At 47.4% G+C, this 22,445-nt stretch overlaps 8 protein-coding genes across 8 annotated transcripts; 4 read left to right on the forward strand and 4 right to left on the reverse strand.

The window, feature by feature from the left end:
• Window positions 1-5,453: 5,453 nt before the first annotated feature.
• Window positions 5,454-6,494, reverse strand: F5891DRAFT_1172328 (uncharacterized protein; the record flags this gene model as incomplete). The annotated part of the gene is made up of 6 exons (XM_041365581.1): window positions 5,454-5,645; window positions 5,676-5,714; window positions 5,816-5,959; window positions 6,044-6,232; window positions 6,359-6,387; window positions 6,428-6,494. 6 exons carry the CDS (start codon window positions 6,492-6,494, stop codon window positions 5,526-5,528), a joined length of 588 nt encoding a protein of 195 aa, XP_041227470.1. The 3' UTR covers window positions 5,454-5,525.
• Window positions 6,495-8,269: 1,775 nt separating this feature from the next.
• Window positions 8,270-9,784, reverse strand: F5891DRAFT_1026022 (uncharacterized protein; the record flags this gene model as incomplete). Its single annotated transcript, XM_041361405.1, has 5 exons — window positions 8,270-8,634; window positions 8,687-9,008; window positions 9,059-9,096; window positions 9,151-9,435; window positions 9,485-9,784. 5 exons carry the CDS (start codon window positions 9,782-9,784, stop codon window positions 8,374-8,376), a joined length of 1,206 nt encoding a protein of 401 aa, XP_041227471.1. The 3' UTR covers window positions 8,270-8,373.
• Window positions 9,785-9,973: 189 nt separating this feature from the next.
• Window positions 9,974-11,287, forward strand: F5891DRAFT_1026024 (uncharacterized protein). Its single transcript, XM_041361406.1, has 5 exons — window positions 9,974-10,279; window positions 10,329-10,455; window positions 10,506-10,572; window positions 10,625-10,795; window positions 10,854-11,287. Exons 1-5 carry the CDS (start codon window positions 10,047-10,049, stop codon window positions 10,868-10,870), a joined length of 615 nt encoding a protein of 204 aa, XP_041227472.1. The 5' UTR covers window positions 9,974-10,046; the 3' UTR covers window positions 10,871-11,287.
• A 952-nt stretch (window positions 11,288-12,239) lies between these two features.
• F5891DRAFT_1186921 (uncharacterized protein) lies at window positions 12,240-13,224 on the forward strand (the record flags this gene model as incomplete). The annotated part of the gene is made up of 6 exons (XM_041366758.1): window positions 12,240-12,477; window positions 12,532-12,641; window positions 12,702-12,710; window positions 12,764-12,850; window positions 12,902-13,135; window positions 13,192-13,224. The coding sequence occupies 6 exons, from the start codon at window positions 12,240-12,242 to the stop codon at window positions 13,222-13,224; spliced, it is 711 nt and encodes a 236-aa protein (XP_041227473.1).
• Window positions 13,225-14,636: 1,412 nt separating this feature from the next.
• F5891DRAFT_949887 (kinase-like domain-containing protein) lies at window positions 14,637-16,041 on the reverse strand (the record flags this gene model as incomplete). Its single annotated transcript, XM_041374910.1, has 5 exons — window positions 14,637-14,897; window positions 14,950-15,271; window positions 15,324-15,361; window positions 15,411-15,695; window positions 15,745-16,041. 5 exons carry the CDS (start codon window positions 16,039-16,041, stop codon window positions 14,637-14,639), a joined length of 1,203 nt encoding a protein of 400 aa, XP_041227474.1.
• Window positions 16,042-17,033: 992 nt separating this feature from the next.
• F5891DRAFT_1026040 (uncharacterized protein) lies at window positions 17,034-17,706 on the forward strand. Its single transcript, XM_041361407.1, has 3 exons — window positions 17,034-17,208; window positions 17,262-17,338; window positions 17,388-17,706. Exons 1-2 carry the CDS (start codon window positions 17,069-17,071, stop codon window positions 17,332-17,334), a joined length of 213 nt encoding a protein of 70 aa, XP_041227475.1. The 5' UTR covers window positions 17,034-17,068; the 3' UTR covers window positions 17,335-17,338; window positions 17,388-17,706.
• Window positions 17,707-17,715: 9 nt separating this feature from the next.
• On the reverse strand, window positions 17,716-18,371 carry F5891DRAFT_1026043 (uncharacterized protein; the record flags this gene model as incomplete). Its single annotated transcript, XM_041361408.1, has 2 exons — window positions 17,716-18,057; window positions 18,111-18,371. A coding segment is annotated over one exon (233 nt), but the record flags the coding sequence as incomplete, so codon positions are not given.
• A 1,587-nt stretch (window positions 18,372-19,958) lies between these two features.
• On the forward strand, window positions 19,959-21,976 carry F5891DRAFT_1127877 (cytochrome P450; the record flags this gene model as incomplete). The annotated part of the gene is made up of 11 exons (XM_041364227.1): window positions 19,959-20,107; window positions 20,161-20,257; window positions 20,312-20,448; window positions 20,501-20,626; window positions 20,679-20,928; window positions 20,978-21,100; window positions 21,147-21,249; window positions 21,303-21,389; window positions 21,446-21,527; window positions 21,584-21,706; window positions 21,763-21,976. 11 exons carry the CDS (start codon window positions 19,959-19,961, stop codon window positions 21,974-21,976), a joined length of 1,491 nt encoding a protein of 496 aa, XP_041227477.1.
• Between the last annotated feature and the right edge of the window lie 469 nt (window positions 21,977-22,445).

Raw genomic sequence — 22,445 nt, forward strand, 5'->3', positions numbered from 1 at the left:
TCCAAAATCCAACCCCGATGCAGTCTGTACGAACTGCGATCGTAAGGGCCACTGGAAGAGTGACTGTTGGCGAAAAGGTGGAGGAAAAGAAGGTCAGGGGCCGAATCAACGGCAGAGACAAGGAGGACGCACCCAAAAACAAAGTGCCAATGTAGCCAAAGAGCCGGAGCCAAAGGACAACTACGCTTTCGCTACGTCAGACCTCGCAGTCATAGCAAAATCGATGGACGTACCTCCAGAGCGCCGAGGAGCAATAGTAGACTCCGGCGCGACCTCTCATTTCTGCCCGGATAGGGCAAAATTCGTATCCTTCGTTGAGATCGCCCCGCAGAAGATATACACTGCGAATGGAGCTACTGTCAATGCGACAGGACGAGGAGACGTGAGGATGGACTTACCGTTGGGCTCGAAACGAACGACCGTGACGCTAAAAGACGTCCTATATGCCCCCTCCATGGCATTTACCCTTATCTCCACCAATAAGATCGCCTCCGCCGGTTTGGCCGTGCTGTTCGAAGGAGGAATGTGCAGGATACTGTCTGCTCCCCCCGAATGAAGGACGATTGCAGAAATACCCCAAGTCCAGGGACTTTACACTGTAACGTCCGACCGTAAGCATCGTGCCAACGTCGCCAGGACAAAGCTTACCATCAATGATGTCCATCGTGCCCTAGGGCACGTATCACATGCGGCCCTTCTTGACGCAGTCAAGAAGGGCCTAATCCTGGGCATAGACATAGATCCGGCGCCCGCCATCCAGTTCTGTGAAGTCTGCGTGAAAGCTAAGTCAGCTCAGCAGTCCTTCCCAAGAGAAACGAAGATGCGCGCACTTACATACGGAGAACTAGTCCATATGGACCTCTGGGGACCGGCGCAGACGACGAGTTTGGGAGGCTGTAAATATTATGTCAGTTTCACGGACGACTTTAGCCGGCAGACGCGACTCGAGTTCCTCAAACAAAAGAGTGACGCACTTACCGCGTTCAAGTCCTATGAGGCATGGGTGGCCCGTCAATCACCAGGTGTGCGCGTGCACAAAATCCGTTCGGACAGAGGAGGAGAGTATCTGAGCGCCGAGTTCGATCAATACTTGCGTCAGCAAGGTATAGAGCGGCAGCTAACAGTGCACGACTCACCCCAACAGAATGGTGTCGCCAAACGACTCAACCGGACACTCGTCGAGCATGCGAGAGCAATGCTCCTAGGCAGAGATATGCCAAAGTACCTGTGGGCCGAGGCCGTTAGTTACGCCACTTGGCTCAAGAATCGCCTACCTTCAAGGGCGATCCCAGGTAGCACGCCCTACGAGTTGGTGCGCAAGTCCAAGCCGGACTTGTCGCAGGCCCATGAATTTGGGGCCAGGGTCTTCGTCCATATGCTGGAGGCTGGTAAGCTGGAGGCGAGGGCGGAGGAGGCAGTTTTTGTGGGGGTAGACGCTGAAAGTAAAGGATACCGGGTGTATTGGCCCGGCAGACGGCGTGTCTCGGTGGAGAGGAATGTGACCTTCACGCCGATCCTGGCAGCCGATGGTATGCCGGACGAGGGGGAGTCTGCTGTAGTCAACGAACATAACAGCGGCAACGGTAATAATAACTCACCTAGTAGCGTCCAGCCCATCACCATGCCACAGCAACCTCAACCTTCTACTCCTCAGCAACCTCAACCTTCTACTCCTAAGCAACCTCAACCATCTACTCCTCAGCAACCTCAACCGTCTACTGCCCAGCAACCTCAACCATCTACTCCTGAAGCGAGGTCGACGAGGGTAAGACCACCCCCAGGGTACTATGCGGCGCTGAATGAGGGCCAAACGGCAGCCCTAACCATGGAAAGCCTGTTGGAAGCGTCAGAACTCGACCTCTTGGATGAAGAGGCGCATATTCACCTAGCATTGGCCGCCGTCCAACCAGAACCGACCCTCCAACAAGCCTTGAAGGGCCCAGACGCTGCAGAGTGGCAAGAAGCCATCAATTACGAAGTCAGTCAACTCGAGAAGCTAGGTACGTGGGAAATCGTAGACGCACCTCGAGGCGTAAACCTTATCCCATGCCATTACGTCCTGGCCACAAAGCGCGGGCCGGACGGTGAGAAGCTGAAGCTTCGCGCGCGCCTAGTTGCAAATGGGCAGTGCCAGAAGTACGGGGTCGATTTCTTCGAAACCTTCGCCCCCACGGCCAATATGAGCACGATACGTGCAGTCCTAACGATGGCTGCTCAGCGCGACTGGGAAATACACCAAGTCGATATTAAAAGTGCGTACCTATATGCGAGTCTGCAGGAGGACATATATATGCGAGCGCCCCCTGGATACTTGAAGGATGGTCAGGAAGGGAAGGTACTGAAGCTGAAAAGAAGCTTACCTGGACTCAAACAAGCAGGATATGAGTGGGCGCAGGAGCTAGCTGGAGCCTTCAATGAAATGGGCTTCAGCAGGTCAAAAGTAGATCAAGCCGTTTTCTACAAACGCACCTCGCGCGAACACGTCGTCATCACCGTCTCTGTCGACGACATGGCCGTCACCGCCAACCATATATCCCATATCCATCGGTTTAAGTCCGAGCTGCGCGCGCACTTCGAGATTAGCGACCTAGGGGAGTTGAGCTGGTTATTGGGGCTGAAGGTGACGAGGGACCGCGTAGCACGCACCTTGACACTTTCACAGAAGGCATACGTCGAGACGATCCTCGAAAGGTTCCACCTGGAGGACGCGAAGGTCCTGCACACGCCCATGGAACCAGGTACTGTCCTTTCCATAGATCAGTCCCCTGCAACACACGCCGAACTCCAAGCTATGCGAGACGTACCATATCAACGCGCGATCGGTTCGTTAATGTACGCAGCTACGAGTACCCGGCCAGATATCGCTTTTGCGGTGGCAACACTGTCGCAATTTATGAGGAATCCGGGGAGACCCCATTGGGAGGCCACCAAACGCGCCCTGCGGTACCTGAAAGGCACCGCAGACTATGAGCTGACGTTGGGATCCAGCGAGGGAGGAATTGAGGCGTTTGTCGATGCTGATTGGGCATCGCAGCCACATAGGCACTCCATGAGCAGGTACATCGTACTGCTCCATGGAGGCCCCGTTTCATGGAGCGCACGCAAACAGCCTATCATAGCCCTGTCAACGGCTGAAGCAGAGTACATAGCGTTGACCAGCGTGGCAAGGGAAGTACTTTACCTGCAACTCCTCATCCGCGAGCTCTACGACGCCCAAGACCTCCCCACACCCGTCTTCTGCGACAACCAAGCTGCTATAGCGTTAGTCTCGATGGGAAAATTCCAATCGCGCACCAAGCACATAGACCTGCGATACCACTTCGTACGCGGCCACGTGAAGGATGGTACCTTCAAGATAATCTACTGCCCCAGTGACGACAACGTCGCGGACGCGTTCACAAAGCCATTGGCACGTCCCCGACTCCAGAGGTTGAGGACATTGATGTGTTTGGATAACGCTCGAGGGGGAGTGTTGAGAGCCGATGTGTCCGAGGGAAGTAAGGCCGAGAGAGAGAGAGCCGAGAAAGGAAAGGACGATACGGCCGAAGAATAGAGCACATCGAGTGCGAGCGTCTCCAAACGGAGAATGTCGACGACGTGTCAACGTCGGCAATCTTTTCGTTCTTTAAGTATATATTTTTCATCAAAGCTATTGCTGGCAGACTCACCGTATAAGAGGACGCTGTTTTCGTCGATGCGTCTCAGATTCGAAACGAATACTGAGACGTAAGTACAAGTCCCACTGTAACGTTCGAGCGCAAGCGCTGACGTACATCTAGTCGTACCTTTGTTCTAGGTACAAACAATTGTTAATAGAGATTCGAAACGAATACTGAGACTCGTACCTTTGTTCTAGCGTGTCGTAAAACCTCCCGCGTGTATCGTTCCTCCACAGTAGACACATGCCGATCACGATAGATCTGAGTCCCATTCCCCAGAGAACTGAGTTGGTAGTTTCAGCAGTCATTGTAATCGTCAATCAATTTATATCCGTGTGCCACACCACACCACAGACTGAGAGATGGACAGGAAAACTCGTGTCTGCATATTGTTGGTCTAATGCGATCTCAAATATGAGAATATAAGCGGACTGAACCAACAGTATGACTACACTGAGCGTCTCGGCATTGACGTGCGGGAGGTGAACCCTCAATGATCATGAATACAGCAGTCTACTAGCCAACTCGAATCCGAGGAACGTCACCCCGTTCGCAAATGGTGAACTGATGAGCAATGAGCTCGTGAAACATTTCTGAGAAATCAGATACGTACCGAATCAAAGTGGGCCCCAAACCACCGCCGATTTCCTTGCTTCTCCAAACTTTCTGCACACAATCTCGTGCCGAAGCATATTTTTGTCCAGTAGGCGGGGTAAATCCGTCAGTCTACACTCTAGACCTGATCATGTCTATAGAGTGTATCACTGTCGAAAGCTGTCGCGGAATTAGCTCAATGCACACGCGAACATGCACTGGGCAGAGGGAATGGAACTTACAGCGTATCTAGCTGTCGCGCCATACAGAATGTAGTCCATATGGCCGATCTGGTCCCGCTGTATACCATTGGCCGCGGCCCTTCTAGGTCATTTTGCGTGGTACAAGCTTTTCGTATACCAAGAGGTAGACGCCGTAACCTGTCCTTTGAATAGTCCGAAAACCGTGAACAGAATGAGAGAAAGAACAATGCCACGTACTCAATTATTATGCGTGTGAAGGAGTTAAAGAAGCTCATTAACATAGTGCTCGTCCATTGCAAATGTCAAAGGGGCCCAACGATTGCAACCTTGAGCTTTCAATATTCAATCTTCCCAACGAACGTTAACTTTCGCTGTACATGTCACTGTATAGAAAATTAGTGGCTTGGTTCTGTGTTGTAAAATTACCAAGTCGTATGCCATAAATCTATGTAATTTAGCATCAAAAAAGTCTTATCGTGAATGCGGCCCCGTAGACATTAGTAACTCCACCTTTAGCTAACTGTTTAGTAAAAAAAACAACACTGGTTCTCGAGACAATGGTTAAAATTACGTGCTTTGATATGCTAGAACTGGAAAGTTTGTTATCTGCCCATTAAGCGATACAAAATTCGGAAAAGTTCGTTCCCATGTGATCGCATCAACTATCCGTGACATCGTATTGTCAATCTCATTGTTCTCCGGAGATGATATCATGATGTATGGAATATTTTTGCGCGAAGGGACTCCATCCCCAGCTGGACTGGTGAATTGATATCGGTGTTTCTGGTATGGTATTCGCCAACTGTGTTCTGTGAGTTAATCACCAAGATAAATCACTATCAGGAACGACTCGGAGTATTGGTAGGGCTTGTGGATTATGAGTGACCCACTAGAGACACCACATCACTGAAAACCGGATAACCCGGTATGACAATATTTACCTTATAAGGTTGGCGAAATCTGTGTTGTCCTTATATGCCCATGTATTGGCCTACTTATCAAGCATCATTTTCCTGATCCGTGAGCTTGTTTGTCGTTTCGACACATTAATTTAACAGTATGTCGAATTCTAAGCTGGTGGTATAGTTTTTGCATTCATGCGTAAAAATTGCTTAATACTATATAGCAGTGCAGAATGATAGGAAGACGTCGATGCTGTAGGCATACGCTCAACGTATATGGCGCTGATCTATTCAAAAATTCTAGACACAAAACTCACACACACCACTGTGAGTTGCACTCGTCCTCCATGGCTTCGCTACATTTGCTTGTCATTGTCATATTTTCTGATTCAACAATTCATCTCAAGACGCAGTCAGTGCCATCCTTCTTCGCTTCTGAGGTCCTAACATCTCTTACTCGACATTGAGCCGACTTTTCGAACAGGCACTGCCGGTCTGTCAAAAGCTCGAAGGGATGTGGTGCTTGGAATGAGCTGTGACATTTTACTGGAGATTGATGGTGTTGAACGCGGCCGAGGGATTGTGGGTACCTTTCTCTAAGCTGCAGAGGTGCGTGTAATATGTATTGTGCATTTTTATGCTGCTAACTACCTCATTTCCATAGGTACTCAAGACTTAAACTTACCTCTCCCTCATCTCCTTCTCGCCCTCCTCCACTCCTCTCATTCTGGCGCCTTCCGGTGTGGTTCGCATATGTTCGAGCCACATCAGCATTTGCTGACATGTGCTGGGCATGTGCGCTAAGCACTGGCGGTTGTTGGGATCGGGCAGTAGTGAATGGTGGTCTGGATGATCCCTCAATCCCACTTGAAACCTATTCTGCATTTTGGCCTTTCTTCAAAGTCAACATTGGCCATGTGTCCTCGACCGATGCTCGAAACTGCCGTTATCTCTGTTGGTTTTAGCTGTCTGCAACTGACGCCGAAGCTCGCAGCCTTACCCGGCTCCGACCCTGCTCCTTCTCTTTTCCTATTCTGAAATAGTTTGACCACCGGATCTCAAAACGAACGAGGTACAACTCCCTTGGGAAGGGTCAAGACCTCAGTCACCACCGGCCGAGCATATCTTCCGGTCATTGATAAGTAAGGATCCGACTCAGATTTTATTTACAATCCCCACTATCACCTACTCTGCCTTCAATCACTCATTAACGCTACTTCCTGCAAGTTTCTCGACAGGATGCCATCCAGAAAGTCGCACTGTACTACATGGTCTGGCAACAGGATATGTCATGTCGTGGTCTATGTTTCTGTCTAAGGATGACTGGTCTTCGATGATATGGCTGAACTCGATCTCATATTTGGATTTGATCCCTGCGACCAACTTCTATTCCATGGCCAAAAACTCGATCCTATGGCTGAACTCGATCCTGTTACATCCTATGGTACCACGAGTTCGATTATATACCGCCAAACTTGATCCTATACTGGCACCGCCGAGCTTGATTGTACACTGGCACCGCCAAACTCAGTCAACCACTTGAGCAGTGCAAATTTTGCATAAGGAAACAATAGTGTCAAGTTGCCGCGACACCTTGCTTTCATTGGACTTCAAGGCACTAACGATATCTGTTGTGGTTCAACCCATGTTATTGTTCCTGCAGATGGTGTTGATGATGAGATTAGGGTAGAGAATTGGCGAGGCATTGATAAACTACATGTATTGTACCGAGTGTCTCTGTATAATCCTATACAACCCAATGTGACTTCCTGGCCAATCAAGTATAAAACCCGCAATACCATGATGCCAATGAAACAATTGTCCATATGATGGTACAGATGGCAAGAATTTCCATCTCTTTTACTTATTGGACAGGAGAGCCTCTGTGCTAGAAATGCTAAATGAGAGACACTTTTTCGAACATGCTTCACCACTTCAGTACAGTTTTAGTACTGTCACAACATGATTCATGCAGCTAATGCTAAATGAAAACCATCTTGATGATTATTGGTCATAGGGGATAGCGTTCTACACATATATATCTTGTTTTCAGCAATTAGCGTGTTTATCAATCCGTTTGAGTTTTTACACAGCCAAATTCATTCAACTAATGCCGGGCACAGGTAATCATGATAAAGATTGGTCGCAAGGGATAACAATATATTTCTATACAAGACTATGGCTTCTGCACTGCCATATTTTATACGATTATACACATTGTTGGGATTATAATGTGTATATAAGGGTTTATCATAGATCTTGGTTTTCAGTGATGCAGGTGATCGATACTACTGTACTTGCCCATCACGCGAGGCAGCGCCATCGACATCATGATGGGAATTGGTGCGAGCTCTAGCCTGAGTGTGTTGTGAATAAAGTTTTTGAACAAGTTGTCGCTGTCAGACTTACCCTCCAATTGTACAGGTACCGATCGTGATGCATTTGTATTGACCGCGTGGGTCTTGACCACAAAGTGAGGACCTATTTTCTTGTATTAACGTGAAACTAACTGTCGGTGAGTCACTTGGCACTAGCACCTCGGATACCTTTTCATATGGGCTAACAGGAGACAAGAACTCACAGCCTCCGTTGATATCATGGTCGAGTCCCTGTTGGACGATTTCTGGTCGGGCGTCTTTAACCCATCATTGAATTGAACAGTTCCGAGTCAATTCAACATGGAGCAAACGCGACCCCCCCCCTTCATTCCAAACTCCGCGACTCGGCGAGTAAACAACATTCAGCAATCGTTCTCTCGAAATGATCTCAGTTCTCTCTCCGCGCTGGAGGTAGAAATACACTGTGATACATCCTCAGTATCTACTGAGAAGAAACGACAGAAGGGTACAGCACAAGCATATGGTTCAATACAGCTTCTGGATTAACTTCAGCACACAGTACCATCGAAAATCTGGACATGTCAAGTTGTAACTCATGTTGCGAACCAAAGTCATGAATTGTAAATTTAGTATAACAGTGTTCTAGATCTACATAGCAACACTGCAGGGTATGTGATCAGTCTTGAAACCGAGGTACGGCTGGTGCACGCTTTATGATGAAACCTATCCGTCGCCTGAGATGGGTGACAGTGCGATACAGAGTTTCGAAGATATCTTCGTCTCTTGCAATGACACGAGAGCGTAATTTCCATGAGCTGAGCTGCTGTCGAATTAAGTCAAAACGCTCGACTACCACGTCCATCGTAGGTCTCGCATTGGGATCATTCTGAACCATGTCATCTACGAGAGGTTTCAAAAAGTCAAAACCTGTTTTTGTCTTGATCATGGCGGTAAGCAATTAACTGAAGGAGTTTCGTGTAAACACCTACCTCCATAAACTCCTCTTTAATGACGTTACCGAGATAGTAGACGTCAGTGGGGAATGGGTTCACGGGGACGTTTGTATTGTTTTGAAATTCTGGTACCGATTTGTCACCACCAAAAATCGGGTACTCCAGGGGAGTGCCTTTGCTAGGATCGTATCGACGTGATAAACCAAAGTCAATGAAATAGTATTTTGGTGGTCGCTGAGTGCGAGTATAATGCCTGGCATGGCCACTGAAGTTACGCTTCATGAGAGGATCAACAGGATGATAGGGCTCGGCATAGAGGTCTTTGGCGTCCATCATTATGTTCATCCACATGCAGTCGCTGGCTGTTGGTAAGAAGAGAACACATAAAACAAGCTCTAAATCACTCACCGATGTGCTACATGGTTATTGTGCATGAACAGTAGACCCTATGATATCTCGCTGAGACGGTATGGGCATTTGCTGATGACGGTTGTACCTACTTCAAATAGTTGTCTAACACACTCTATCACCTCACCAAATGTGTCGAATGGCGGCCGAGCGAAAGGAAGCAGCAGCGGCATGACAATTAATTGTCTATCTTCATCGTTCGGTGGCGATAACACATCAAGAAAAGGAACACAGTGGTTTTTGGGATGCGATGCAAGTGGCTCTGACATGAAGCATTGCCCTATCTCTACCTCGTAAGGGTGCCGCGACTTCTTCACAATTTTGAGTGAAACATATAAACCATCGGATACACGCGTTGCGTCCATAACTTGGCCAAACTATGCATCCGTCAGCCAACAAATGGTGAAGTACCTAAACATCTCTTACTCGCATAGAACGTCCGTCTTCACAGGTAAACGGATTGCGCTCGGTACCTTCCCAAGATGGCACCCAATCCGGCGCGTACCGAGAACGAAGTAGATACCCTTGATTCTTCAACCATAGATATTGCTGACACCACCAGGTTTCATTTGCAGACAAAGCTCCTGGCCGATGATCGTGTTCTTGTCCAAAAAGTTCGAGCTCCTTGCGAGCTCTGCGTCTTTCACTTTCTGCCGCTTCCTCGGCCTTGAGTTCGTTCTTCGTCTTGGTGGTGCTCTCGCCCTTCGACAAGGAAAGTGCTTTCATGGGAAGATGTTGAGACAGAGTGCATGAGGCAGTCAATATCCTCTAACATAAACAAGTACACACAATGACCCATTTTAAAATCAAAGCGTGATTATCATATATGGCAAGTACATAGAATTCCAGTCGACCCCCCGTTGCACTATGTAGGATATTTCCCATATTAATTGACTATTCCCTTGTTAACGATGGATTACCACGACATCTCTGCACATACATAAGACCTTCCATAAGTCATGGCTTCTGGTCCGATTTGTCGCCAACGATGTCCCCCGAGCAAGAACGCCAAACTGTCCTTATTCCTATGAACCTTGGTTCCCCTTCTCAATATGATCGAACGATATTCCCTCTCATGAAAATTAAACGCGGTTGCAGCCTAGATCAAGTGGATATAGTTCTCGAAGCTACACTGGATGAATTATTTAAGATACGTGACATGGCAAAAAATCTAACAGAGTTAGAAACGGTCTTCGTGAACGCCAAGGAAGAATATGATAGGTATGCTTCATGTATCAGACTGTTGGCATGTTACTGAACGGTGTTGAAGGTTAAAGTCAGGGAGAAAAGAGGTCGCAAACCAAAGTGCATCATTTTCTCCTGTAAAATTGTACTCGAGATATCGTTCCCTTCGACTGCTCGCAGCAGCAGCCAATCACTTGTATAGGCAAACCAGGGTATGATTGTGCTACCTTGATTGTTCGCAGCATACCCTAAAATTGGCCAGAGCTCATCTGAAGATGGGAGGAGACAACTACTTTCCGTAAACGGACAAGATGTTCAACCAGTCAATTGTATGTTCAAACTCGTGCCTCCAGATGTACATGACTGACGAACTGACCGCAGATGACGACGTACCATCTGATGCTCACATTGGTGCCATCGCTATTCCATTGGAATCGACACTAGACGAACCTACAGCGACACACTTCACTCACGCAACCAATTTTATTGCTGATCAGGCTAAGTCCATTCCTGGATATAATCCTTTTGAGGATGATCAACAAGTGGAAGGGTGTAAGACTCGGATCACATATCCTGATAGCATTTGTGCTGATATCTTTGTTATCTGCAGATACTGAACACGATTAAAGCCTTTGATTCTGGAACCCCAATAGGAAGGCCGCATCGTGAGCCGGCTCTCGTTTATCTGGAGCATCCTCAGGGCAGGGGTCTGGTGGTATCTCTTTCATCTTCGATAACAGTTACGTTGCCTGAAGATCAGCCAGTCGCTTCCATCGCCGACCAGCGGGTCGCATAATCAACGATGGTGTTCGTACTTTCGACCCTATCATGTCATAACGTTATTCATCATACACATCAGCTCCTTGGCATTGACGCCGTCGATTATTGAGGGTTGCTTAAATACAACATCTCACACCACGGATGAAAACATATCATATGGGCTGTGACTAGAAGTGATTTTTTTGGTTTGGGATACACTAGATATTCCACAACATACCTCATAAAATGTCGAATAGTAATCGACGATACCTTTGTGAATCATCCCTCTTTGTCGCTGTGCGCTCAAGTGAGTCAAGTCTGAATACTTTACCACCAAATCATAGTTTTTATGCTCCGCGACATTCGGGCCATCAGAGAACCTGTGAGAAGAAGATATCGTCATATATCGTTATATATCGTAATATATAGGAAAGGTTTTCGTCACATTGGAATATAAAGTGATATAAAGCAATATATGACTATGTAAAAGCACCATAATCAGCATAATCCCCAGCAAGAACTCACCGGTTTACTGATGGCCTCACTCATGAACTCTCCGCGTTACTTCGTTTCTTGAGATTCTCGTCCAAACTGTATTTGTCAGGAGTTTCCACTGCTCGTATCAGTTACTGACGGAAGGACTGGCGTTAATTGTGAAGACTGGAAGTTGTACTTATTCATATTCATGATTAGGAGAACTTCCGCATGATTTCGGCTTACACTGCGGCATGTGAGCCGTTCGAGGATTCCGTCGAAACATCCAAAGCGCCTACAAAACAATATGCATTGGTCAAGTTTGTCCCAAGCCTCAATTTACATGATCAAGTGAGTTAGCTTGTGTATTACTGTATCACAAGATCACTCACACGCTTGTAATTGTGGCTGAAGCAGTCCAAGGATAAAGTGATACACCCGAAGTAAGTATTAGACAAATTTACATTGTATGCACCACAAAACCTAATCGTAGTGCTAGCTACATACGCACCCGGATGAATGCACTTGACACTGGAGCCTAGCAAAGCACAAAAGAGTGTGGATTGACGATTCTTGGCGCTGTATGTCCATTGATGCAGGAGTGTTTTCGTGTCCATCATAACGTTAGGCCACAGACTTCCTTCGGTAAAGGTGGTGAATCACACAAAGACGGGCGAGCTGCTGTCCACGATCGAATCCGGTGGAATGGTTTGGTCCTTGACCTGGACATCACATGAAAAGAAGCTTTTTGCCGGGTGTGGGAATGGCCATATTCGACACCGCCACATGGCAGCAGACCGCTGTTTCGAAGGGTCACACAAATGTTGTCTGCTCCATCACTTTATTTCCCCATGACCGCCTCCTTGCGAGTACATCTTGGGATAAGACAGCGCGTCTCTGGAATCTTGACACGAACTTCGAAATCGGGCCACCTCTCCAACACGAAATTTTCGTCACTTGTGCAGCATTTTCCGCTGATGGAAAGCTGCTATCCACTGCAGGTTGGATGGATTGAAACGCGTACATATGGAATATCCAAGACATCCTCAAAACAGCTGGCCTAGAGGATATCCTGCTCATACCTGATGTGAGTGCCAACTTGACTCTCACCCGCTATCTTATTCCCAATGGCCATCAGGCACAAAAATCTGAACTCAAAAAGAAGGTATGTATCATCTTGCAAAAATTTCAAGAATGAAACACGCTAATGTCCCACACGCACAAGCTATCAGGTGTACGCTGTGTCTTTTTCTGACCTTGATATCGATCCTGATATCAACATTCCAGGCTAATGCTACGCGATGTCCGCCTATCCGTCCAGCCCCACGTCGAGTGCCACAAGGCTTTTTTGATAATGTGCAAGACGATGGTCCTGTGAGTTACCACAATTTACCTGCACTACTTGCTCTGATATTCATATTCCAGTCTTCCAATACCCGCCATCTCCATCCTGATTCCTCTCTACGTCGCCGCCGCAATGCTTATGCACTATCCTGGGGATCACGTCCACATGCGCTTCTCGCTGGCCTTCCGTCACTCTTCCACCGTTCCCAACCAAACACCGATGAACATGTCGAACTCCAGCAACGCATAGGACCTGGTACTTCTTCTCGCCGCAGTCCTCCTGTTGTCGACGTTCCTGCACTAGATGACAAGAAGGTATGTCGTTTGGGGGATGTGTCATCAATAGCTAGCGTCTCAAGTTTTATTTGCAGGCACTGTGTTGCTCGGCGGCCGGAACGAGCTAGCGACAAAGCAAAACGCGTCGACAACTCGAAATGGTGGGCTCGTGCTGTGCTGTTCCTCTGCTGTGCGTCTCCGTCCAACGACGACGGTCACTGATGGTTTTAGAACACGGATGATCACATTTATATTGATATCCTCCTTTTGCTATCCTTCAGCGTTTTTCTGTTATCATTAACGACAGTCATTGACGCCTCACATTATAATTTGTCTGTAAAGTGACAAGTCGATTTGCACGCCAGTTGGCGAGGACTGTCTCGCTTGGAGGAGCTCAGTATGACTTGCTCTACAAATCCATCAAGTACATTTCATACACGTGTTTAACTTATCCCTCAAACACTAGACTCTGTTATACGTGGGTGCTTCTCTGAAGAATGCGAGATGGTCCATTCGCTCATTCACTGGTGCAATGTTCAAATGCCTTGCAAGGCACCAACCCTCCTGCAGATTTATTTTATTTTCAACATGAGGGGTTCGCTCGTTTCCAGCCGAGTCAGAATTAGGTTCGGATGTCCACGACTTCGCCTGACTCTTCGGGGCGTTGATGGGCGTTGTGCATACAACGTCATCACTCACCACTCCGTTTAGCTCGGTCTTCCCGAAGTCACCATCAACGAAATAAAGTTTGCATGGATGCAGTATGTGCCTGTGGCGTTGTTCACCGCAGTGTTCTAACCATCGTCACATCCATACACCAATCAATTAATTTCTGCTTTGCTTTAATTTCCCTAGTCCGTGCCGCTGTTCAGTCGTCTTTAAGCACTCGACCTAGCAAGGCCACTCATCTGACCAATTGACCATTCACCCTCATAATTTGGTTTGTTTCATTTCCCGTATCGTATTCGACTGATTGGTCTTGAACAGGACACACTTTTTGATGTGTATGTGAAGTTGACGATTCACTATCACAGCGGTCGGTCGAGACGTAGAATCTCAGCGAGCAAGATCGCGCCCAGACCTTCCTTGCTGGCATAAAATCCATACAGAAGATTTTCAATTCTAACCAAAAGAATGCCGCTACCACCGCGCCTCTTGCTCGGGAAGCATAGCTGCACAGCGTATAGGAGGCTAGGAGCTCAGCGTGATATCAACTAACACCATTTTAGACTCACACCCGTGCCACATACTGGAGGACGTCTGCAGCTCATTCTCGGATTACTGGTGTTTAATGTTTTGGTCGGCTATTACTTATTGTATGCCGGTATTCCGATCTCCGCGCAACTGTCATCTTTATGGAACACTAGCACGCAGACTTGAGAACTCCACATACTGTCGACCGTTTCACCATGTACATAATCAGCAATTTCTCTACGCAAAAGTAGTTACAAACACTGAATTCATCGCCCACTCGATTTTATATATTCAAAAGATCATATGAATGTCAGTGAGGTGCACTGCGAAATCGTAGAGGCGCGCTTCATTGCGGAAGACGGGGTATAGCCGATACGCGCTTGACAATAAAACCTATCCGTCGTCTCCAATGAGCAGCCCCGTGATACATATACCCGAAAGAACCTTCATCCCTGGCAGTCACGCGAGACCGCAGTTTCCATGTGCTGAGGTTTTGTAGAATCGAGTCGAATCGTTCGACCGCTTGCCCCATTGTAGGTCTCTTACTTGGATCATCTTGCACCATATCATCGATGAGAGATTTCAAGAACTCAAATCCCGTTTTAGTCTTGTTTACGTTCATAAGTTTTGAAAGATGAAAGCGTCAGATCAGCACTTACATTTAGGAACTGTTCTCGGATAAGATTTCCGAGATTATAGACATCGGTTGGGAAGGGATCCAGCGGGGTATTCGGATATTTTTGATATTCTGGCACCGTCTTATCACCCCCGATTATAGGATACTCGAGCGGATTTTCTTCACTGGCATCGAATCGGCGTGACAAGCCGAAGTCGATGATGTAGTACTTGGAGGGTCGCTGAGTGCGGGTGTAATGACTCGCGTAACCGCTATAGTCCCGCTTCATGTGAGGCTTGACAGGGTGATATGGTTCGGCATAGAGGTCTTTGGTATCCATCATAATGTTCATCCACGTGCAATCACTGTTGTTCAGTTCAGTGAGATCACGTTATATGGCAGTCTCGAGGAACGTACCGGTGTGCAACGTGGTGGTTGTGCATGAATAAAAAACCCTGCAATAAGTTGATGAGAGAACGTACAAGTTCAGAGCGGTTGGCATACTTCGAAAAGTTGCCTGAGGCATTCCATCACCTCGCCGAACGTATCAAATCGAAGCTTGACGAAATTGAGAAGCAATGGCATCACGATAATCTGTTTATTGTCTTCGTCGGGAACTGACAACACCTCGAAAGACGGAACACAGTGGTTCTTGGGATCAGACGCAAGTTTGTCCGACATGAAATATAGTCCAATGTCTGCCTCATAAGGAAACACCGACTTCTTGACTACTTTGAGGCAAACATACAAGCCGTCAGATAGGCGTGTTGCATCCATGATTTTCCAAAACTGTGGAACCGTCAGCTAGTTAAAATGGAAGCTGAGCTTGTTGCCCTACGCGTAAGATCTGTCGATCTTCACAATCAGAAGAATTGCGTTTGGAACCCTCCCAAGACGGAACCCATTCTGGAGCATAGCGTGGCCGAAGCAAGTATCCTTGACCTCTTAACCATTGATATTGCTGGCTCCACCAAGTTTCGTATGAAGACAAAGCTCCCGTTGGAGGTTCATATTCTACTCCGAAGACTGCAAGGTACTTCTGGGCCATGCGAGCTTCCAATCTCTCGAGTTCTGCCGCTTTCTTCGCCTTGATTTCATCCCTCTTGCTCTTTGAGGTGAACAGAGTCTGAATCATACGGAAAGGCTGAAGGCGACCACCAAGTATCGAAATGAGGAGCACTGGGGCTCTTAAATTGTAGGACTCAGTTCGCGAGCTCAGCCCAGCTGAATTTATCTGTCAAACTTCGACATTTTTAAAAGGTCCACCCACAACTCTGCCGAGAGCATGTGCTGTTGGCGGTTGTCGAGTGCGCCAGTGGGCTGGTGTTGCATGGTGCGATATGTTTGATCTCCCCTCATTATGAACGAGATACACTTACAGCAAGGAGAGCCTGTGCATACTCGTCAGATTCCCAAGCCATCAGAAAGCAGCTATTATGGGTATAATGATATCAGCTCACATCCCCCCTATTCAAACAAGACTATACCGAACAACTCGCATGATCAACAGAATGGAATGCGCATTATTTGTCACAGGGCGTTGATGTGCCGAACATTATGTAAGCGATGTCATTTTCTGACAGGTAAAACGAATAGACTCGCGTAGAACGTCCGTCTTCACAATTGAGTAAACGAGAACAATATCCTTGATTCTTCAACCATAGATATAATTGTTGGCACTAATAGATTTCATTTGCAGACAAAGCTCCTGGCCAACGGTCGTGTTCTTGTCCAAAAAGTTCGAGCTCCTTGCGAGCTCTGCCAATCTCTTATTTTCTGCCGCTTCCTCGGCCTTGGGTTCGTCCTTGAGTCAACGGGTCATCGAGAACGGCATGAAGATCTACCTTATACAATCTTCGGGTGGAGTCAAAATGTCTTGGAACACGCGCTAACTTATCACCAGGGTGGTCACTGGTCACATCAGGTTCCTAGCCTATACTATAGGAAGACCGCAATACGTGACTCGCACACTGGGTCCGATTTGTTTGCGCAGGTGTTCAATCTGTGTTTGTATAAGTACAAGCCAGCGCAATCATACACTCTAATCTCACCGTACCCGTCACTCATCACAGTAAGTCACCACCTTTGTGTTCTGGAGTACTTGACGCGCTGCAAAGTAGCGGGGTGTCTGAATCGTGACACCAGCAAGCCGGACCATTTCAATGGCGATTATCATTGCCGCATGCACCCTTATCATTATCTTAGCTAGCGTCTGGATAGTGAAACAACGATATCAGGCCGCCAGACGGTTGCCATTACCGCCGGGACGTTGGCTATTAGGAAATACGTTGCCAGAGTCATAGTAAGTCATCGTCAAGGGACACCAACATGATCTCTATCTAACCCCTCACGCAGTGCGCCTTTTCAATTCGCGAGATGGAGAAAGTTTGGAGAAGCAAGGAAATCGGTAGTTTGGGGCCCACTTTGATTCGGTACGTATCTGATTTCTCAGAAATGTTTCACAAGCTCATTGCTCATCAGTTCACCATTTGCGAACGGCGTGACGTTCCTCGGATTCGAATTGGCTAGTATTCATGATCATCGAGGGTTCACCTCCCGCACGTCAATGCCGAGACGCTCAGTGTAGTCATACTGTTGGTTCAGTCCGCTTATATTCTCATACTTTAGATCGCATTAGACCAACAATGTGCAGACACGAGTTTCCCTGTCCATCTCTCGATCTGTGGTGTAGTGTGGCACACAGATATAAATTGATTGACGATTACAATGACTGCCGAAACTACCAACTCAGTTCTCTGGGGAATGGGACTCAGATCTACCGTGATCGGCATGTGTCCACAAGCGCAGACATGATTGACGGCGGCCGCTGAGCATGAAATCTTACTTCTTACTTCTTTTGTTAGATCAACTCGCAGTATTTGAAAAAATAAGACACCAGTATTGAGTATTAGTGTGGCCTGTGTTGTTCTTTAACCTTTCCAAACGTCCAATTCATCAGGAAATCAAGCACTCGGAATTCCTCATTAAGCATGGTTTACATGCATCAAAATCATGACGAACAACATTCCGCGCGCGTCTCCTGGATAGGTTCCTGCCGAGAGATGGTGATTTTCAAATCCAACATCATAGCACCATGTTACCATGTGATGGCTGCCATTTTGGAAATAATCATCTCGTTGACGGCGAACAGCTGAATATATACCATGAGCGAATTCCACGATACAAAAATGAGATCCTACGAACATGACCCGCCGCTGTTCAGAGTTGGCATTCATATCGAAGATCTTCGAGCAACCTTGCTATTTTGGAAGGAAACATCGTTGTTGCCAGATGCTCCAGAAAGACGAGAACTTGATGATGCAGCTCCCCCATCGCTCGTTGCCATGGTAGAGCTGGAAGTTGATCTGCGTCTGTGTTCTGCATTAGCTGGAGCTGACCATCCACGTGAGTATGCAGCTAGTAGATATAACATTGTTCCTACAATTTTCCACTGCATATTCATCTGCGAACGGGTCCTTGCCATATGTCTCTTTTTGGGAAGCCACGAATTTGTTCGCAGCATCATAATATGAAGCTGTGATTTCGGCCGGTTGAGATTCCGAGTCCAGTGGAATAGCGATCCCGCTAATGCGAGCGTTAGATGGCAGATCATCGTCTACTACATAAGGGGTTTGAGTCCTAGTGTCCAAGATGCACGCATGACTTGAACATACACGTTACGGACTGTACGTCCTCTCTGTCGACTTCAATAGAGAGCAATTCTCTCCTCAACATCTCGGATGCAGTCTAGAGTGATATATCTTGAGTCGATAGTAAATATTATGAAAATATCATACCTTTGTGTGTATGTATAAAGCTTGCCCTGCTTTCAAAAGTGACCGACCCGAATGATATGCCGAGATTTTTGTGAAGGGGTTCAAAGATTTCCGCCGTTGTTCTATTTTCCGAAATGAGGAGCACTGGGGCTCTTAAATTCTAGGACTCGGTTCGCGAGCTCAGCCCAGCCGATTTTATCTGTCAAACTTCGACATTTTTAAAAGGTCCACCCACAACTCTGCCGAGAGCATGTCACGGTGTTGTCGAGTGCGCCAGTGGGCTGGTGTTGCATGATGCGATATGTTTGATCTACCCACACATGCTGCCCATTATAGATATGCGGTGGTGGCACGAACGAGGAGATGCACTGGGGGCACTGAGAGGACTACTTAGAGTTGGCGAGTTGGACGACTGTGAACGTGCAAGGCTGCAAGCTAGTAATAGTATAAATTTGTCTGATCATTATGAACGAGATACACTTACAGCAAGGAGAGCCTGTGCATACTCGTCAGATTCCCAAGCCATCAGAAAGCAGTTATTATGGGTATAATGATATCCCCCCTAAATATTCAAACCAAACTTACCTAGGCCGCTAGCGATGGTTTCACCTTATAGATACTGAACAACAACAGAATGGAATGCGATATAATAGATGCCGTGTATCTGCCGAACATTACATAAGCGATGTCATTTTCTGACAGGTGAAACAAATAGTGAAGTATTACTCGCCCGTCTTCACAATCGAGCAAACAAGAACAGTATCCTTGATTCTTTAACCATAGATATTGTTGGCACTAGATTTCATTTGCAGACAAAGCTCCTGGCCAACGGTCGTGTTCTTGTCCAAAAAGTTCGAGCTCCTTGCGAGCTCTGCCAATCTCTTATTTTCTGCCGCTTCCTCGGCCTTGGGTTCGTCCTTGGGTCAACGGGTCATCGAGAACGACATGAAGATCTACCTTACACAATCTTCGGGTGGAGTCAAAATGTCTTGGAACACGCGCTAACTTATCACCAGGGTGGTCACTGGTCACATCAGGTTCCTAGCCTATACTATAGGAAGACCGCAATACGTGACTCGCACACTGGGTCCGATTTATTTGTGCAGGTGTTCAATCCGTGTTTGTATAAGTATAAGTCAGCGTAATCACGCACTCTCATCTCACCGTACCCGTCACCCATCACAGTAAGTCACCACCTTTGTGTTCTGGAGTACTTGACGCACTGCAAAGTAGCGGGGTGTCTGAATCGTGACTATCAGCAAGCCAGACCATTTCAATGGCGATCATCATTGCCGCATGCACCCTTATCATTATCTTAGCTAGCGTCTGGATAGTGAAACAACGATATCAGGCCGCCAGACGGTTGCCATTACCGCCTGGACCGCCTGGACGTTGGCTATTAGGAAATACGTTGCCAGAGTCATAGTAAGTCATCGTCAAGGGACACCAACATGATCTCTATCTAACCCCTCACGCAGTGCGCCTTTTCAATTCGCGAGATGGACAGAACAATACGGACCTGTGTTCTCGCTCAAACAAGGCCATAGGATTTTCGTAGTTATAGGACGTCATCAGGTCAGCATAAAACAATACATCGTCTAGCCAGGCATGAAGTGGATCGCGTCACAGGCTGCAGTGGATATCATGGAAAAGGAGGGAGCAAATGTTGCCGACCGCCCACGTTCTATTGCAGTGCACGAGACGTTGGCTGGCGGGTTCAGAGTGGTGCTTGAGGGCAGCACTGAGAGATTGCGCCGGATGCGCAGGTACATATCCTGTCTCTACTAGGTGCGATCAGTGAGACTAAATGTAAAGCAGGGTCATGCAAGCAAACTTGCAGCCTAAGGTTGCGAAGACCTATGAGCCCATGCAGACCAGGCATGCGAAGAATGTGGTTCTAGATATCTTAAATGATCCAAAGAACCACCAGAGACATGTCATGCGGTACGAACACCAGCTCTTAGTCGCGGTACAGGTGGTAATCCGAGGATTTCAGTTATTCAGCTTCCGTGATCATGTCCTTCGCCTATGGAAAGGCTACTTCGACTTCATATACAGATCCTGAAGTTGTTACCATCAATAAGTTTTCTGCGCGTTTCGGTCAAGCTATGAAGCCGGGAGCATATCTTGTGGATACGTATCCAATCCTGCGTTTCGTACCGGGCTACCTGAGTCAGCTGAAGGCATGGCACAGAGAAGAATTTGCTTTCTATAACGGGCAGTTAGACGCAGTGCGAAGACAGATGGTTCGTGATTTTCGTGTGATGATAGATATGCTCGCTCACCACTGTGAAGCGTGAGGGGACTGCAAGTCCATCCTTTGCGAGGTTCATGTTAGAGCACCAGAAACAGTACCAGCTCGGAGATAAGGAAGTGGCATTCCTTGCAGGAGTGATATTCGGGGCCGGTGCTGATACGGTAAGTTCTTACATTGCATCGCGTCTTCACTCGACAACTGTTGTAGACTGCGTCCGCAATCACAATTATGATGATGGCTGCTGCCACTCATACAGATGCGCAGGCTCGCGTACAAGAGGAACTCGATAACGTTGTGGGGCGTACGCGGCGTAGGTTATGCCTTTTCTTTGTTCGTCTGTTGACTGAGATAGCTCCTAATTAGTGCCGACGTTTGCTGATCAGGAAATGCTGCCGCAGGTTACTGCGTTCATGCTCGAGAGTCTCAGGTGGAGACCTATCACTCCCGGAGGTACGTCTTATTTGAGTTGTGATGACGCGATATTGAACAACCACCTTGCACTACAGGCTTTGCGCATCGCGCGATTAAGGACATCATTTGGAACAACTACGTCATTCCGGCAGGTGCGACTGTTATTGGGAACCATTTGTCAGTAGGCAATCATTTTCGTCCTCTCACCTTTTGGTCTGACACTCATGCTTCAGGGCTATCGCAAACGATCCTGAAGTCTTTCCCGAACCACACAGATTTAATCCTCAGCGTTGGATTGACGATGCAGGTCGTGTGCGCGGTGATATGCGGTTTTTCACTTTTGGCTTTGGCCGTCGGTAAGTGGTATCGTTCGTCTCTTGACCATTTCTTATGCCTTACTTGAAAACATCAGGGTATGTCCCGGTCAACATTTCGCGAATCGGTCTATCTTCCTCAACACGGCTCTTATTCTGTGGGCTTTCCGCCTATCGGAGGATCCTGCAGCGAAGATTGACACGCACGCATTCTCGGACAGTGCAATTACGCATGCTGCTCCGTTCGAGATATGTTTTGCGAAGAGGATCGACGAGAAAGTGGTCAGAGAATTATGTGCACCGGGCAAATAAAAGGCGTTTATTCCAGGAACTTGAATTTTTGTGCAAAGGAGTTCGTCTTGCGTTTTGGAGTTTTTTCGTTGTCTATCCAACTTATGTAAACTCATTGTTACGCCTAACTTCGTATATCTTTAAACAGGCACGACTGTAATCATGAACTGGCTCCCCTTGGTGTTACCACGCATCAAGTATCTCTTGATACACTGCGATACTCTCCAAGTTGCGCGGCTGATCGTGAACTGTTTACTGTAGAGCAAGCTTCTGCCTCGCCCCCTGCTTGATGCTGAGAAAAAGTGCGAGTGCTGCAGGTATTGAACGTTGTAGTGGCCGCGGGCTGGCATATAGCCCATAGTTCTCGCCGTACGTACGGGGAACAAGATGGTGCGGTAACATCAAAATTTGCTTTGTTACACTGACAGCTTCTCTGCGGTACGAAGAAGGCTTTTACTGTCCCTACCGACGTGCATTGGCAGCTCTTCCC

This window comes from Suillus fuscotomentosus (assembly GCF_016647785.1).
Source record: "Suillus fuscotomentosus strain FC203 chromosome Unknown F5891scaffold_19, whole genome shotgun sequence".
Taxonomy (NCBI): domain Eukaryota; kingdom Fungi; phylum Basidiomycota; class Agaricomycetes; order Boletales; family Suillaceae; genus Suillus; species Suillus fuscotomentosus.